The sequence below is a fragment of the Caloenas nicobarica genome, chromosome Z (assembly GCF_036013445.1).
Source record: "Caloenas nicobarica isolate bCalNic1 chromosome Z, bCalNic1.hap1, whole genome shotgun sequence".
In the NCBI taxonomy this organism is placed as follows: domain Eukaryota; kingdom Metazoa; phylum Chordata; class Aves; order Columbiformes; family Columbidae; genus Caloenas; species Caloenas nicobarica.
The window spans coordinates 10,865,772-10,881,237 of NC_088284.1; the positions used below are offsets into that span (position 1 = coordinate 10,865,772).

Below are 15,466 nucleotides of genomic sequence, written 5' to 3' on the forward strand. Positions count from 1 at the left end.
CCAGCCATCCCCACACACACACCCTTGCTCTGCCCCAGAAACTCCCCATCCTTCCATCCAACCCCTGCAGTGACCAGAGGGCTGTTTGGGTGCAGGGGCTCTTGCAGGGCAGGGGCAAAGCCCAGGCACAGCCCTCAGTCAGGGGGCGCTGGGATCCAAGGAAGGTAGCCACCGGCTGGGTAATGCCAGCGGGCAGCTCCAGTCAGCCCTGTCTACATCCCTGGCCCTATCAGGCCTGTCTACATCCCTGGCTCTGTTCCTGTCCCTGTGCCCATGGGGCATCTGCTCATCCCCCAGCAGTGTGATCTGACTGGCTGATGAAAGAACCAGATGAGTTCCGGGATGCACATTTCTGTGGCCAACAGCCAGGGCAACTTCTCTGGCAAGTACCACATTGCTGTGTCGAGAACACAGAAACCAATCGAGCTGTCCCCCCTCGTCAGCTCCCAGCGTTTGAATGAGGACAGGCAGTGCACCTTCAGCTTGACTGTCAACCGAAAGAAGTTTTCTGGTCAGTATGGCTTCCAACAGCACTTGGATCTGAGTCTCATTAGAAATATTTTTCCCAACAATGTACGAAACCTTCACTCTTTCCATAGCGTATTTGTTGCACAACTCATGCCAAAGGCATATTGAGAGTCAGTATAGTTACTTGTTGACTACATCCCCAACTGGCTGCTCTGCTAACGCAGTTAATTCAGCCCCTTGGGCACTTACTGAGGGTTGTAGCAGTTCTGCTTCAAGCTTCTCACCACTGCATAACCTATGAGTCTTTTTCCATTCCCATAGTATGAAGATCCTCCAGTGAAAGATGTTAGATCTGCAATCTCTAGAGGCCGGTTTTGTAGGTGGCTTGAGTGAAACACTACCTTAGTACAATCACAATGCAGCTCACCATCAGATGGAACAGGCAGTAAAGCTGCTGGGTTCAAAACCTTACATCTTTTTAAAATAATATCATCTGCATTTAAAATGGTTAATTCATAACAATACGCTCTTTGTTGGGACAATGTTTCTGTAGCGTGTTGTTTAAGAATCAGATCTCCTTCACGAGGGACATACACGGTTGTTGGGTGACCAACAACTAGTGGTCTGCTCCTTTTTATGATAGTCACTGTTGCTTTTACTACCCTAACGCAAGAATTATTTTCTGCTGCTACAGGATCACCTTGAGTTGAGTAACAAGCCACATGGCCGGCAGGGTGGACCTAGCTTTTGAGTAAGGATTCCGCTGCTGCTCTTTTGTTCTCATGCACAAATAGCTCAAAGGGTTTGAAGTAATCCAGCAATCCCAATGATGGAGCAAAAGGTAAAGCTCCTTTTATAACTTGGAAAGCCTTTTCTCTCTCACTGCACCCACCATATAGGTTCCACTTCTTCTGCCTCCATAGCTTCTGTCTATGGCTTACTTACCTCTTTATCCCCAGTATCCACAGGGTCTGCAGTAGTCAATTGTGTCTAAAAATCCTTGCAGTTGTTTCCTTGTTACCACTCAAGGTATTCTTCAATAGCCTTGACATGTTCTGGGTCTACTAATCTTTGTCCTACTTTTGATATCAATCCTAAATATTTTGCTTCCTGCAGACATTGCTGAGGCTCAGAAAGAGACACACAGTGACCTTTTTCCTCTAAAGCAGAACACAGACAAATAGTATCTTTCAAACAGTCCTCATATGTCTGACTGGGGAGTAACAAAAAATCTACCTATTGTACAAGTATAGTACCTTCAAGTGTTGTCTCAAAACCAGGTTTCTGTTATCCAGTGTACAATTAATCCAAATGGTAGCACGCAAAGGTGACATATTGCTTATTACAGAGTTGCACAAGTCTTGATCCTGGAATAGAATCAGCTGACCAGAAAGAAGAGTAACAGCCATTATATACAAAACGTTATTAGTACTCTAGGGCAGTCCTAAAGAGCCAATTGGTTCCACATTTGCATCCTGGTTACAGAATCATTTTACTGTATAATAAGCAATATTCATCCAAAGGACACTTTATTCAACAGTCTAAAGATATGTGTTAAAACAAGACTCAACTGATTGTGCGGGCCCCAGAATGTCTGCTCTGCAAGGATAGTATTCTGTGGAGTTCCTGATTAGGTGTTCTGCAAGTCAGTCTTATCTTTTTTAGAGGAGCAGACCGACGTAAAACTGGAAGGATTTACATATCTTTAGGTTAGCAACTGCCATCAGGATTCATTCTTTTAAGTGCTAATGACTACAAAGGTAATACAACATCTCTAAGATTTCCTCCTTTCCACCCCAGAATGGGGATGGGATATTAAGGATGTCATCCTTAATATTGCCGCGGTTGGCAGACATGGCTTTTTCCACAAACAAACTTGCTGCCAACTCATTATTAAAATTCTGGAGAGTCACTGCCCACTATGTCAGCAAAGCCTGTCTCAATCTTTCCCAGGAGTTGCTGAGGTGTTCCTCTGGCCTCTGTACGTATTCCTGTACTTTAGTTCCATTTACTCTTCTGTCATCGCAATCCCTAGTTGCATTTATCAGATTTTGGCAATCCACAGAATCACAGAATCAAAAAGTGGTTGAGGTTGGAAGGGACCTCTGGAGATCATCTAGTCTAACCCACCTGCTAAAACAGGGTGACCTACAGCAGATCATACAAGAATACATCAAGGAGGACTTTGAATATCTCCAGAGAAAGGAGCCTCCATAGCCTCTCTGGGCAGCCTGTTCAGTGCTTGGGCACCCTCAAAGTAAAGAACTGCCTCCTCATATTCAGATGGAACCTCCTATGTTCCAGTTTGTGCCCATTGTCGCTCATCCTGTCATTGAGAACCACTGAAAAGAGTCTTGTCCCATCCTCTTGACACCCACCCTTGAGAGATTAGAAGCATTGATAAGATCCCCTCTCAGCTTTGTCTTCTCCACGCTAAGCAGACCCAGCTCTCTGAGTCTTTCCTCCTAAGAAAGATGCTCCAGACCCTTCAGCATCTTTGTAGCCCTCTGGTGGACTCCCTCCACTATTTCCTTGTCCTTCTTAAACTGGGAGCCCAGAATTGGACACAGTACTGCAGATACGGCCTCACCAGGGCAGAGTAGAGGGTGAGGACAACCTCCCTCAACCTGCTGGTCACACTCTTCCTAATGCACCCCAGAATACCCCTGGCCTTCTTGGCCACAAGCGCACATTGCTGGCTCATGGTCAACCTGTTGTCCACCAGAACTCCCAGGTCCTTCTCTGCAATGCTGCTTTCCAGCATATCAACCCCTAACCTGTACTGGTGCATGAGGTTGTAGTCATTAGCTCTTAAAAGAATGTTTCCTGTTGGCAATTGCTAACCTAGAGATATGTAAATCCTTTCAGTTTTAGGTGTGTCTGCTCCTCACAAGAGAGACTTGCAAAACACTTAGTCAGAAACTACAGAGACTACTGACCTTGCAGCTTTAGATATTTTGAAGCCCACACAATTAGTTGAGTCTTGTTATAAGACATATTTTGATGTGGTTGGATAAAGTGTCCTCTAGCTCAATGTTCCTCATTGCAGACTAAAATAATGATGTAACTAATATGCAAATGTGTAACCAATTGGCTCTTTAGGGTGTGAATGTATCAGTTTAAACATATATTACAGTCTTTGCCTGTTATGTGGTATAGTTTCGACTGTTATATCAGGAGAATCCATGGACCCAAAATGTACATTTTATGATGCTCCAGAAGACCATGCAGATAGCTAACCATACCAATTGCTGGGTATGCACACATTTCCTGGAAAATTTAAATAAAGGGTCTCCTATATTAGAAATAACCCTTCCTGTTAATGTTTCTTGGGACTGCTATTGGGAAAACACTTCATTGGGATGTTGATCAATCTAAATGAATCACAACTGAGTTAGAGGAGATTTGGAAACATACTACACTCTTGTATGAGTTACCAAAAAACAATACCCCTACACATTTCAAGATGTTTGGACATGACTGATGTCCTGAATTCCTGATTTACAGATGTGGATTAACAACTTGATTGTAATTATTGCATTAGCAATTGTTATGTTTGTATGTTCTCTTGCAATGTGTGAGGAAGTCTTGTGTTGGAGTCACGAAAAGAGTTTAGAAAAGGTGGGACTTAATTCATCTAGAGACATATGCAAATAAGTCCCAAGGGGAAAATGCAATCATTGCCACTTCAGAGAATTAATCCTGTCAGCAATTGCTAACCTAAAGATACGTGAATCCTTTCAGTTTTACGTCAGTTTGCTCCTCAAAGAAAGATGAGTGACTTGCAAAAATCATTCTGTAACCAATATGCAAATGTGTAACCAATTGGCTCTTTAAGGTGTGAACGTGGTGATAAGATTTTGTATATAATGGCTTTTACTTTTCTTTCTGGTGTGCTGGCTTTTTGCCCACATCCAGACCTGCACAACTCTGTAATAAACAGTATCTCGTCTCTGTGTGCTCACTGAGGACTGTGGTGGGAAATACCCGATACACATGAGAAAAAATGGTCTGATCATGGGATTTTAAGTTATAGGACTGTATTGAAATTAATGTTGTTCTGCAGAACTAAATCTTAGAATCATAGAATAGTTTGGGTTGGAAGGGAACTTCAAAGGTCTTCTAGGCCAACCCCTCTGCAATGATCAGGGACATCTTCAACTAGATCAGGTTGCTCAGAGCCTCGTCCAGCCTGGCCTTGAATGTCTCCAGGGATGAGGTATCTACCATCCATCTGGGCAACCTCTTCTAGTGTTTCACCACCCTCATTGTAAAAAATGTCTTCCTCACGTCTAGGCTGAATCTCCCCTCTTTTAGTTTAAAACAGTTACCTCTAGTCCTGTTGCAAAAAGCCCTGCTAAAAAGTCTGTCCCCATCCTTCTAACAGGCTCCTTTTAAGTACTGAAAGGTCACAAGAAGGTCTCTCCTGTAATGGACGTGAAATTGGGAAAGGTTGTATTAAAAAGTTGCTGGAATACGGACTGATTTGGATCCAGAAAATGAAAATAAGAGAATGATATTTAATGTGTTGTTTATTGACATCCATAAGTGCGGGGTCCCGGTCCAATTTCGGGCTTAGAAAGGTTTCAAAATGATCCCAAGAGTGAGATTAAGACACAAACCAGGTCAAATGCTGCCAATCACGCAGTTTTTATGGAATGACTGCATAAGGACAGAGCAATAGGAAAGGCAGGAAGTGTCAGGAGGAAAATTAAACAAGCATTTGGTGTGATAACCAAAGCATAATCACAAACATATGAAGAGATTAAGCAGTGTCCCATGAAATCCAATGATGTCCTGTTGTACCTGGATTTCAGTCTTCAGTTTTCGATGGTGGGTCCACACCTTGACTTGTTTCCAGGATCCTTTTTATAGAGGGCTCATGCATTATTCATGTGGTTTTTAGGTCTCGATTATCATGTGGTCTTCATGTGATCATTGGTAGCAAACAATTCATGTCCTTGGTAGACTGTTTATTCAGCCCAGCTGAAGCAGAAGAAGAGTCCACTGCTACAGCAAGTTTGTGCAAGTTTCCTTGCAAGCTACAATGCTATCACATGCAAACAGATTCTTTGCAAATTGCTGTATCATCCTAATTGCACCTTGTTTCTGTGGGCAAACACACACAGGCAAGCTATGAGACAATTATTTGATATTTCAGTCTCTCACATCACCCCATGGCTCAAAGACCGCTGTCGCAGATCACTGCCTTCATGGTCTACAGTGGTGATAGACAGAGAGGACAATAAAGTGGGAAAAGGGCATTTGTTCATACAATTTTCACAAGTGAAGGTTTTGGTTGATACACTGCTCAGATGCATTTAACACTGTCTGGTGATGAGGTAGCTACGAACTGTGTATTGGTTACAATCCACTGAATTAATTGTATTAAACATGGAATAATACATGGTAAAAATAACAATGTTGCTTTGCCACACAACATATAAACCAGAATGCATTTAACCCATGGAGTACCTGGAAGCCAAAAGAAGGGATCAGATTCCCAGGCTTTCCAGTTCTGGACAAGGACGTGGGCTAATTTTCTTATTCCAGAAGCTATTTGTTTAACAATCTGACCATTATTATCAATTTTTAGACAACAGTTCAAATTGTTTGATTTACCACTAACACCTCCTTCCTCAGCAAGCAGGCAGTCAAGAACCACGCAGTGTTGCAGAATTGCTGTTTGTATTTGCATGGCCTGGTCTGCCAATAGATCCAGGACATGAGAGGTTTTGTGGGTAATTATTTCTAAAACAGCCTGTAACCAAATAACGCAATTCAAATTATAAACAGGTTCTCAAGCACTGCTAATGACTTCATTTGGGCTAGAGGTGGCAGGCCCACAATGTTGATCAGTCTGTTGAGGGGCAACAGTAGTTCTTCCCCCACATTTGGCTACTACCACCCACTATAGAGGTACTAATGGATCACCTACCCCATGAGACCTGTGGAACTCCAGGGAGTTTGAAAATAAGTAGTGTTACTTGTCCCTAGAGGATGATATGGCTTCCAGGTTTGGCATCAGTTGGGGTCTGTAATGATACAAAACGAGGTTATTCTCCATTCACACCAAGTACTTACATGATAAATCAAATTTTAGTTATTAATAAGATCTCATTTATGCCTAGAGTGGAAGTTCCAACACAGAGATTCTCTGGTTGGTAATTTGGAAATTGTCCCAGCATAATTGTGGATACCTTTAGTGGGAAGGAGTCCTCAAGTTACCTTTCCTCCTCTGAGTAAGGTACTATTATAGAAAATAACTTTTGATTGGTTAACAGGGGACTAAAAGCTAGAAAAGTGTTTTGGTGTCTGGATTTGTTTGTCCAGGCCCATCCTAGTTGATGAGGTACAATAGATTCATTAGTGGAGTTGACTAATTCACAATATTTCTGTGGCTATGATTACAAAAATCATGGATTTTTTCTGGGTCGTGAGCAATTAACAGGTTGGCAGCTATCAGTGAAGCAATGGTTCCCATACATGTCAGTCTAAGTGCATTCACTAATTCCTATAAAAACACCACCTTTTAAAGTTCATTTTGGACAATATTGGCTCTGAGGTGGATATGGTGGTGGTGCACTTTTCCCCCAACAGGTATCACTCTTGACTTCACTGTAATTGCTCATTGGCCAGGAGGAATGTGGACAAAGGTCCACGAACAGCTTGTGACCAAATGACCTTCCACATACCCAACAACTGGTAAGATTAAATGTATATGCCACAGAATAACCTAAAGTCACAAACTGATTTTCCCATCCTTGGTTAACGCTTAGAGAGCTGAAGCCTTCCCAACCAAGGGCAGAGAAAACGGTTGCCAGAAACAATGTTTGGGGTGCGTTGCCAGGAGCAACCGAGGGAGATTTAAACGGCCTCCTAGGGACCACAGGCAACCAGGAGTGCAGCGAACAGGGCCAGCAAACAGGGTTAAGGCAGTTCGTGTGGCAGTTTGCACAGGCAGGGCAAGCAGGCAGGACATGGAAGCTCAAGTGATTAGCTCCATTGATCGTTACCACCCTCACAGAAGGAGCTGACGATGATACCCACTCACAGCAGAGGCAGGTCCTCTGCACTCAACATGCAAGAGGCAGCAACCCAGACAGAACTGCCATTGGAATATGCAGCCACCCAGACCTCAGGCTGCAGAGAATGCCCGACCCTTTCATTGGTATGGAATGGCAGTAGAGAAAAAAAAAGAGTGTGAGGTGTGAGCAGGTGGATCACAGAATCACAGAAAGTTAGGAACTGGAAGGGACCTCAAAAGATCATCTAGTCCAATCCCCCTGCGGGAGCAGGAACACCTACAACAAGTTATACAGGAACACGTCCAAATGGGTTTTGAATGTCTCCAGAGAAGGAGACTCCACAACCCCCCTGGGCAGCCTGTTCCAGTGCTCTGGCACCCTCACTATGAAGTTTCTTCTCACGTTTAAGTGGAACCTCCTGTGTTCCAGTTTGTACGCATTGCCCCTTGTCTTATCATTGGTTATCACTGAGAAGAGCCTGGCTCCATCCCCTCAGTCTCCTCCAAGCTAAAGAGACCCAACTCCCTCAGCCTTTCCTCATATGGGAGATGCTCCACTCCCTTAATCAACTTCATGCCTCTGCACTGGACTCTTTCAAGCAGTCCCCTGTCCTTCTTGAACTGAGGGGCCCAGAACTGGAGACAATATGCCAGATGCGGCCTCACCAGGGCAGAGTAGAGGGCGAGGATAGCCTCTCTCGACCTACTAACCACCCCCCTTCTAATACACCCCAGGATGCCACTGGCCTTCTTGGCCACAAGGGCACCGTGCTGGCTCATGGTCATCCTGCAGATCACCAGGAGCCCCAGGTCCCCTTCCCCTACACTGCTCTCCAACAGGTCATTCCCCAACTTACACTGGTACTCAGTAGTAGAGCTGAAATAGTAGGTAGAAAGATTGAGAAGTATCAGGGAGCTGGAAAAGGAAATAGACTGGCAGGATCAAGCTCTGGCATCCCAGAGACAGGAGAGATCACCAGCAAGAAATGAAGATCAAGGGAGTCCTGTATCCTCCCCTTGTGTGACCAAAGACAACATGTCAAGGGAAAGGGATGGACTGAAGAAAGTCCACACTTGCAGTGGCAGGAAAAACATCTCCTTATCTACCCCACCCTCCCAGGTGCCTCTGTTCAGCAGACATAAGGCTCTGGATGTGGAATGCAGTGACTTGAGGGATAGGGAGCAATGGCAGCATGTTCCTGCTTTGCGCAGGAGTGTCCCTGCTGTGACTACCCTACCTTCTCAGGTTCTCTTGCAAAACAGGCGTGAGGGTCTGCAAGTAGAATCAAACAACATTGAGAGTGGTGGTTCACCTGAGCTGGAAGAGCCGCAAAGGATATGTCAACCTGCACCCTCCATCAAAACAGCTCCCAGAAAGAATAAAAGACGGGTCGTGGTCATAGGCAACTCCCTTCTAAAGGAAATAGAAGGGTCTATATGCAGGCCAGACGCACTTCTTAGGGAAGTCTGCTGCCTCTCTGGGGCCAGGGTTAAAGATGTAAAAAGAAAACTTCCTGCCCTGGTTAGGCCCTCAGACTATTATCACCTAATAATTTTCCAGGTAGACAGTGAAGAAACTGAAAAGGGAAAACTAAAGACGATCAAGAGAAACTTCAGGGCCTTGGGATGACTGGTCAAAGGATCAGGAGCACCTATAGTGTTCTCCTCTATCCCCACAGTTGCAGGACACAGCAAGGAAAGATGCAGGAAGAGCCACCAGATCAATATCTGGCTGCAGGACTTGTGTCACTGACAGGATTTGGGGTTTTTTGATCATGGGTCAGCTTACATGACACCTGGCCTGCTAGCAACAAAAAAGACGCACCTGTCTCAAAAGGAGAAAGGATTCTGGAATAGGAGTTAGCAGGGCTCATTGAGAGGGCTTTAAACTAGATTTTAAGTGGGGAGAGGGAGGACACCAGGTGAAGCAGAGGCACATCCAAGACTGACGTATCATCATTTGAGGGAAGGGGTGCTAGAGAAGCCCTTCAGTCTGCCATCTCAGTGGAGGCAGGGGATGGAGACCCATGCGGTAGAAGAAACACAAGGTTTGTAGATGTGTTAGAAACCGTGGAAGTGCCTGAGGATGGCCACAAAGGAATTAGGGCTTGTCACCAGAAAAAGGTGGCAGGATCAATGGCCCAGCTGAAGTGCATCTATTCAGATGCATGAGCACGGACGACAAACAGAAGGAGCTGGAAGCCATTGTGCAGCAGAAAAACTATGACATAATTGCCATTACAGAAACATGGTGAAACTACTCTCACAACTGGAGTGCTGCAATAGATGGCTATAAGCTCTTCAGAAAGGATAGGCAAGGAAGAAGAGTAAGTGGGGGAGCCATGGGGAGTGTTTTGATTGTCTGGAGCATGGTGAGGATGACGATAGGGTTGAGTGTCTATGGGTGAGAATCAAGGGGAAGGCCAACAAGGCAGACACCTGGTGGGTGTCTGTTACAGACCAAACAACCAGGATGAAGAGGCAGATGAAATACTTTGCAGGCAGCTGGGAGAAGTCTCTCGATAGCTAACCCTTGCTCTCGTGGGGAACTTCAACCTACGAGATGTTTGCTGGAAATGAAACGCAGCAGAGAGGAAACAGTCTAGGAGGCTCCTGGGGTGTATAGAAGACAACTTCCGTACAACAACTGGTTAGTGAACCTGCTAGGGAAGGCGCTCCACTGGACCTGTTTTTTGTGAATAGAGATGGACTTGTGGGTAATATGTCAGCTGAGCATAGTGATCATGAAATGATTGAGTTTTCTATTCTTAGAGAAGTAAGGAGGGCGGCTAGCAGAACTGCTACTTTGGACTTCTGAACAGCAGACTTTGATCTGTTTAGGAGCCTAGCTGGCAGAGTCCCTGGGGAGACAGTCCTGAAGGGTAAAGGTGCAAGAAGGCTGGTCTCTCTTCAAGAAGGAAATCTTAGAGGCACAGGAGCAGATTGTCCCCATGCGACGAAAGCTGAGCCAGCAGGGAAGAAGGCTGCCCTGGCTGAATAGAGACCTGTGGCTGGAACTCAGGAATAACAGGAGAATTCATAACCTTTGGGAGAAAGGGCAGGCAACTCAAGAGAACTACAAGGATGCTGTGAAGTTGTGCACAGAGAAAATTAGAAGAGCCAAAGCCCCAATAGAGCTAAGCCTGGCTACTGCTGTAAAAGGCAACAAGAACTGTTTCTATAAATATATCAGAAAAAAAAAAAAAGAAGGGCGAAGGAGAATCTCCATCCCCTGATGGATGGGGAGAGAACATAGCGACAGAAGATGGGGGAAAGGCTGAGGTACTAAATGCTTTCTTTGCCTCAGTCTTTAATAGTAAGACCAGTTCTGCTCCAGGTATCCAGCCCCCTGAGCCAGAAGACAGGGATGGGGAGCAGAATGGAGCCCAAATAATCCAAGGGGAAACTATTAGCGACCTGCTACACCACTTACACACCCACAAGTCTATGAGGCCAGACACGATGTATCCAAGGGTGCTGAGGGAGCTGGCAGAGGTGACCACTAAACCACTTTCTGTTATCTATCAGCAACCCTGGAGGGAGGTCCCAGTTGACTGGAAGTTGGAAAATGAGATGCCCACCTACAAGAACAGCAGAAGGAGGATCTGGGGAACTACAGACCTGTCAGTCTGACCTTGGTGGTGGGGAAGGTCTCGAAGCAGATAATCTTGAGTACCATCACATGGCACATACAAGACAACCAAGCAATCCAGCCCAATCAGCATGGGTTTATAAAAGGTAGGTCCTGCTTGACCAACCTGATCTCCTTCTATGATAGGGTGACCCACTTAGTGGATGAGGGAAAGGCTCGTGGCCTGGATGGATGTACAGTTTGCTGGGTAAAGAACTGTCTGGATGGCCGAGCCCAAAGAGTTTTGGTGACGAGAGTAAAATCCAGTTGGTGGCTGGTCACTAGTGGTGTTCCTCAGGGCTCAGTATTGGAGCCAGTTCTGTTTTATATCTTTATCAATTATCTCGATGAGGGGGTTGAGTGCACTCTCAGTAAGTTTGAAGATAACACCAAATTGAGTAGGAGCACTGATCTGCTGGAGGGTAGGAAGGCTCTCCAGAAGGATCTGGACCAGCTGGATCAATGGGCTGAGGCCAATTGTATGAGGTTCAACAAGGCCAAGTGCCAAGTCCTGCACCTGGGTCACAACAACCCCAGTAGCACTACAGGCTCGGGCAAGAGTGGCTGGAAAGCTGCTTGGTGGAAAAGGATCTGGGGGTGCTGGTTGACAGCCAGCTGAACAGGAGCCAGCAGTGTGCCCAGGTGGCCAAAAAGGCCAGCAGCGTCCTGGCTTGTATCAGAAACATTGTGGCCAGCAGGACTGGAGGAATGATCGTTCCACTGTACTTGGCACTGCTGAGGTACCACCTTGAATCCTGTGCTCAGTTTTGGGTCCCACACTACAAGAAAGACATTGAGGTGCTGGAAAGAGTACAGTGGAGGGCAATAAAGCTGATGAGGTGCCTGGACCACAAGTCTTATGAGGAGTGGTTGAGGGAACTGGAGCTATTTAGTCTGGAGAAAAGGAGCCTGAGGGGAGACCTTCTTGCTCTCTACAACTACCTGAAAGGAGGTTGTAGCATGGAGGGTGTTTGACTCTCCTCCTGAGCAGCAAGTGGTAGGATGAGAGGAAATGGCCATAAGTTGCTCTAGGCGAGGTTTACATTGGGTAGTAGGACACATTTCTTCATAGAAAGGGTTGTGAAGCAATGGAACAGGCTGCCTAGGGAAGTGGTGGAGTCATCATCCCTGGAGGTGTTTAAAAGGCTTATATAGATGACACTCTTAGGGACATGGTTTTGCACCAGTGTTAGGTTACAGTTAGGCTCAATGATCGTGTCTCTTCCAACAAAAATGATTCTATCATTCTATGATAATGTGCACGGTGATAGTAATGAACTGGGTTCGGCCATAATGGAACTTAGAGATACAGAACTGACTTTGTACACCTGTAAAGGGGACCTTGTAAAAGGGCACTATCTCTCATTTCTCTTGCTATGGCTACCACTCAACTCTTGCAGAAGTTCCTGAGTAACTTCTTGTTCCTGAGCAACTTTGTTACTTTGCCCAGAACTGGACCCAGTACTCCAGAATCCACCACATCAGGGCAGAGTAGAGGGGAAGGATCACCTCCTTCGACCTGTATGTCATGCTCTTCCTAATGGACTCCAGGATATCATTGGCCTTCTTTGGCCATGAGGGCACATTGCAGACTCATGATTGTCCACCACAACTCCCAGGTCCCTCTTCACAGTGCTGCTTTCCGGCATGTCAACTCCTAACCTGTGCTGGTACCTGGCATTTTTCCTCCCCAGATGCAAGACCCTACACTTGGTCTTGTTGAACTTCATCAGGTTCTTCTTTGCCCAGTCCTCCACCCTTGTCCAGGTCTCGCTGAATGACAGCACAGCCTTCTGGTACATTAATGCTTCCTCCCAGTTTGGTATAATCAGCAAACTTGCTGAGAGTGCACTCAGTCTCTTCGTCCAGGTCATTGATGTATAGGATGAACAGGACTGGACCCAGTACTGACCCCTGGGGAACCCCACTAACTACTGGCCGGGTTAACAAACACCATCTCCTTTGTTCTAACAAATGCATGCGCTTTTCCTCCCATAGCGATTCCACCCTCAAACAATTTATTTCTAACAAATGCAACCTCCTTCTCAAACAATCTATTTCCAGCTCCCTCTTACAATCACATCTCCCTGACTGGTCCTGTATTTGCTTAAGGCATTTTCTCAGGACAAACAGTAGCACACATGTGGCGACACAGAACACAGCACACACAGCTACAATAATTTCAGGACCAAACTACCTTGCTTCAGCCTGAATGCAGGCAGCAGCACAAGGAATATTTTAACTACAACACCGAAATAATTCCATTTTTAATATCCTGCCGACTACGCCATTTAAATGTCAAGGAGGCACCCCAAAATAAGTTTAGGCGGTCAACAAGGTCCAAACCAAACTATTCTGGCCGGAAAAGTACCGCCGATAAACCAATTAGAAATGGGGTATATACAATTAGTTAGCACTCCAATAACATAAGATACAGGTTTGGATATTAGGTTGGGAGATTATTTGGGGTGCAGCGAAATAAGAATAACAAGGATCCACAGCATGCATATATGCACTCACAAGAAAACAAACCAGAGCCCTCTCTGCCCCGTTTTGCCCATAAGAGATAAACACTAGCCTATTGCGGCCAGGACTTCAGCTTGCCTGCCCCAGGCAAGGAATTTACACTCATCTGTCCCAGATGAGGAATTTACACTCACCTACCAGGCAAGGACTTATTAAAGCATATATTCAGTAATTTATCACTCACCCACACACCCAGGTGAGGCGCTTCCCATCCCGGGAGGTTACCTTAGACGGCTTCTCCGTCTAAGGGGAGGGACTCCAGCCGCATGGCAGACCCGCAGCTCCAAGAAGACCACACAAAGTGGGTCTCTGGCAGAAACCCCATTTATAGTCTGCTCAGATCTGGCTGTGAGCACTCCAGAAGCTTCTCAGCTTCTCTGGGCTGTGAGCACTCCTGGCCCCTCCTCTGCTGATGACCCTGCCCACCGACTCTGGGTCTCCTCTTTGTGGAGCCATTAACTGCTGCATTGAAGGCCCCAGTTCTGAGAGGAGGATGTGCAACTGCCACACCAGTTCTCAGGGCGTGGTGGGGGGAAGTGCAGCTGCCAACACAGGGATGACAGAGATAAGCCATTTGGTGGACAACCAACTACCAGAAGAAACCACGAACCAACAGTTACTCCTGATGGACGAAACAACTCACTTCTGGTCAGTACTTTGAACTTTCCCCTAGTCTGAAAACCCCAGACCCATTTCCAGAAGAGTCTTCCTAATTAGCATGAAGAGCAAACAGAAGGAGGAGATGAACCACCCTCTCTTACATCTCGCATGTAAATGAACCTGGCTATAAAATGATCCCACATATGGCACGAGGTGGTGGCATGTACCAAAATCTTCAACGCATCCAGCCCCCTCCAGAGGATGTCACGGGACCAATTGACTTGTGGAGCAGTGATATCTAACTCTCTCTCTCTCTCTAATATCTTCGTTTTCCTTCTCTCGCTCTTTTCCTTCTTCTTGAACATATAAAGGTAACATCATTGTAAGTTCTGCTGCTAAAGTCTTGTTAATTTTTGTGCTAAATTAATATTCTTTTGCTAAGTGAGTAATCACTGTAATTTGTATTCCACCAAGTACCTTTAGTAAATTCATAATTGAATTTGACCTGTCAAGTGAATTGTCTGTCATTCAATTCTTATTACCACACAGAAATACTCAGAGTTCACTTACACCTGATCTTACCTAGTGAGACAGGACACGCATCATGTTCAGAGTTAACTCATCCCTAATCCCACCTGGTGGGATGGGACACTCCTACTCCATTTACTTGATTTCTTGCTCACAGGGATGCACCAGTCTTGAGCTTGGAGGAAGTGATGTTTAAATATTGGCCAGCTCTCTTGTACCTCCCTACCTTCTAGAGCCTGAAACCATCAGATTCTTCCAACTAGGACCTTGAAGAGGCCAAAGTTCACCCTGCTGAAGTCCATGGTTTTTGTCCTACTTATTGCTCTGCTTCCTCCACACAGGATCCTGAACTCCACCATCTCATGGTCACTGCAGCTGAGGCTGCTCCGAGCCTTTACATCTCGAACCAGTTCTTCTTGGTTCATTAGGACAAGGTCCAGCAACACACCTTGTGGGAGTAGCAAGACATACAGCTCCAGCCATGTGGGTGGTTAAAGAAGATCTACACTAACATGACCACCTGGATGGTGAACGAAGACTAATATTAACATGATTAAATCACAGCAAACAGTCAAAAGCAAAGCAGCCTTGGACAGTTTACAGAGAAGTGAGAGTGTGGATGTCCGTCTGAAAGACTGCCTGAAAAGAATGTGTGGGTGTGTGAATGTTGAGATGAAAGACCACCC

The 15,466-nt window shown here is 45.6% G+C and overlaps 1 protein-coding gene across 1 annotated transcript in view; it reads left to right on the forward strand.

The window, feature by feature from the left end:
- Positions 1-342: 342 nt before the first annotated feature.
- The window catches only part of LOC136001444 (avidin-like), a 35,340-nt gene continuing 20,216 nt past the window's right edge, over positions 343-15,466 (forward strand). Inside the window, 1 exon segment of the mRNA XM_065655766.1 lies at positions 343-511. Within this exon segment, the coding sequence (XP_065511838.1) occupies positions 343-511 (169 nt within the window).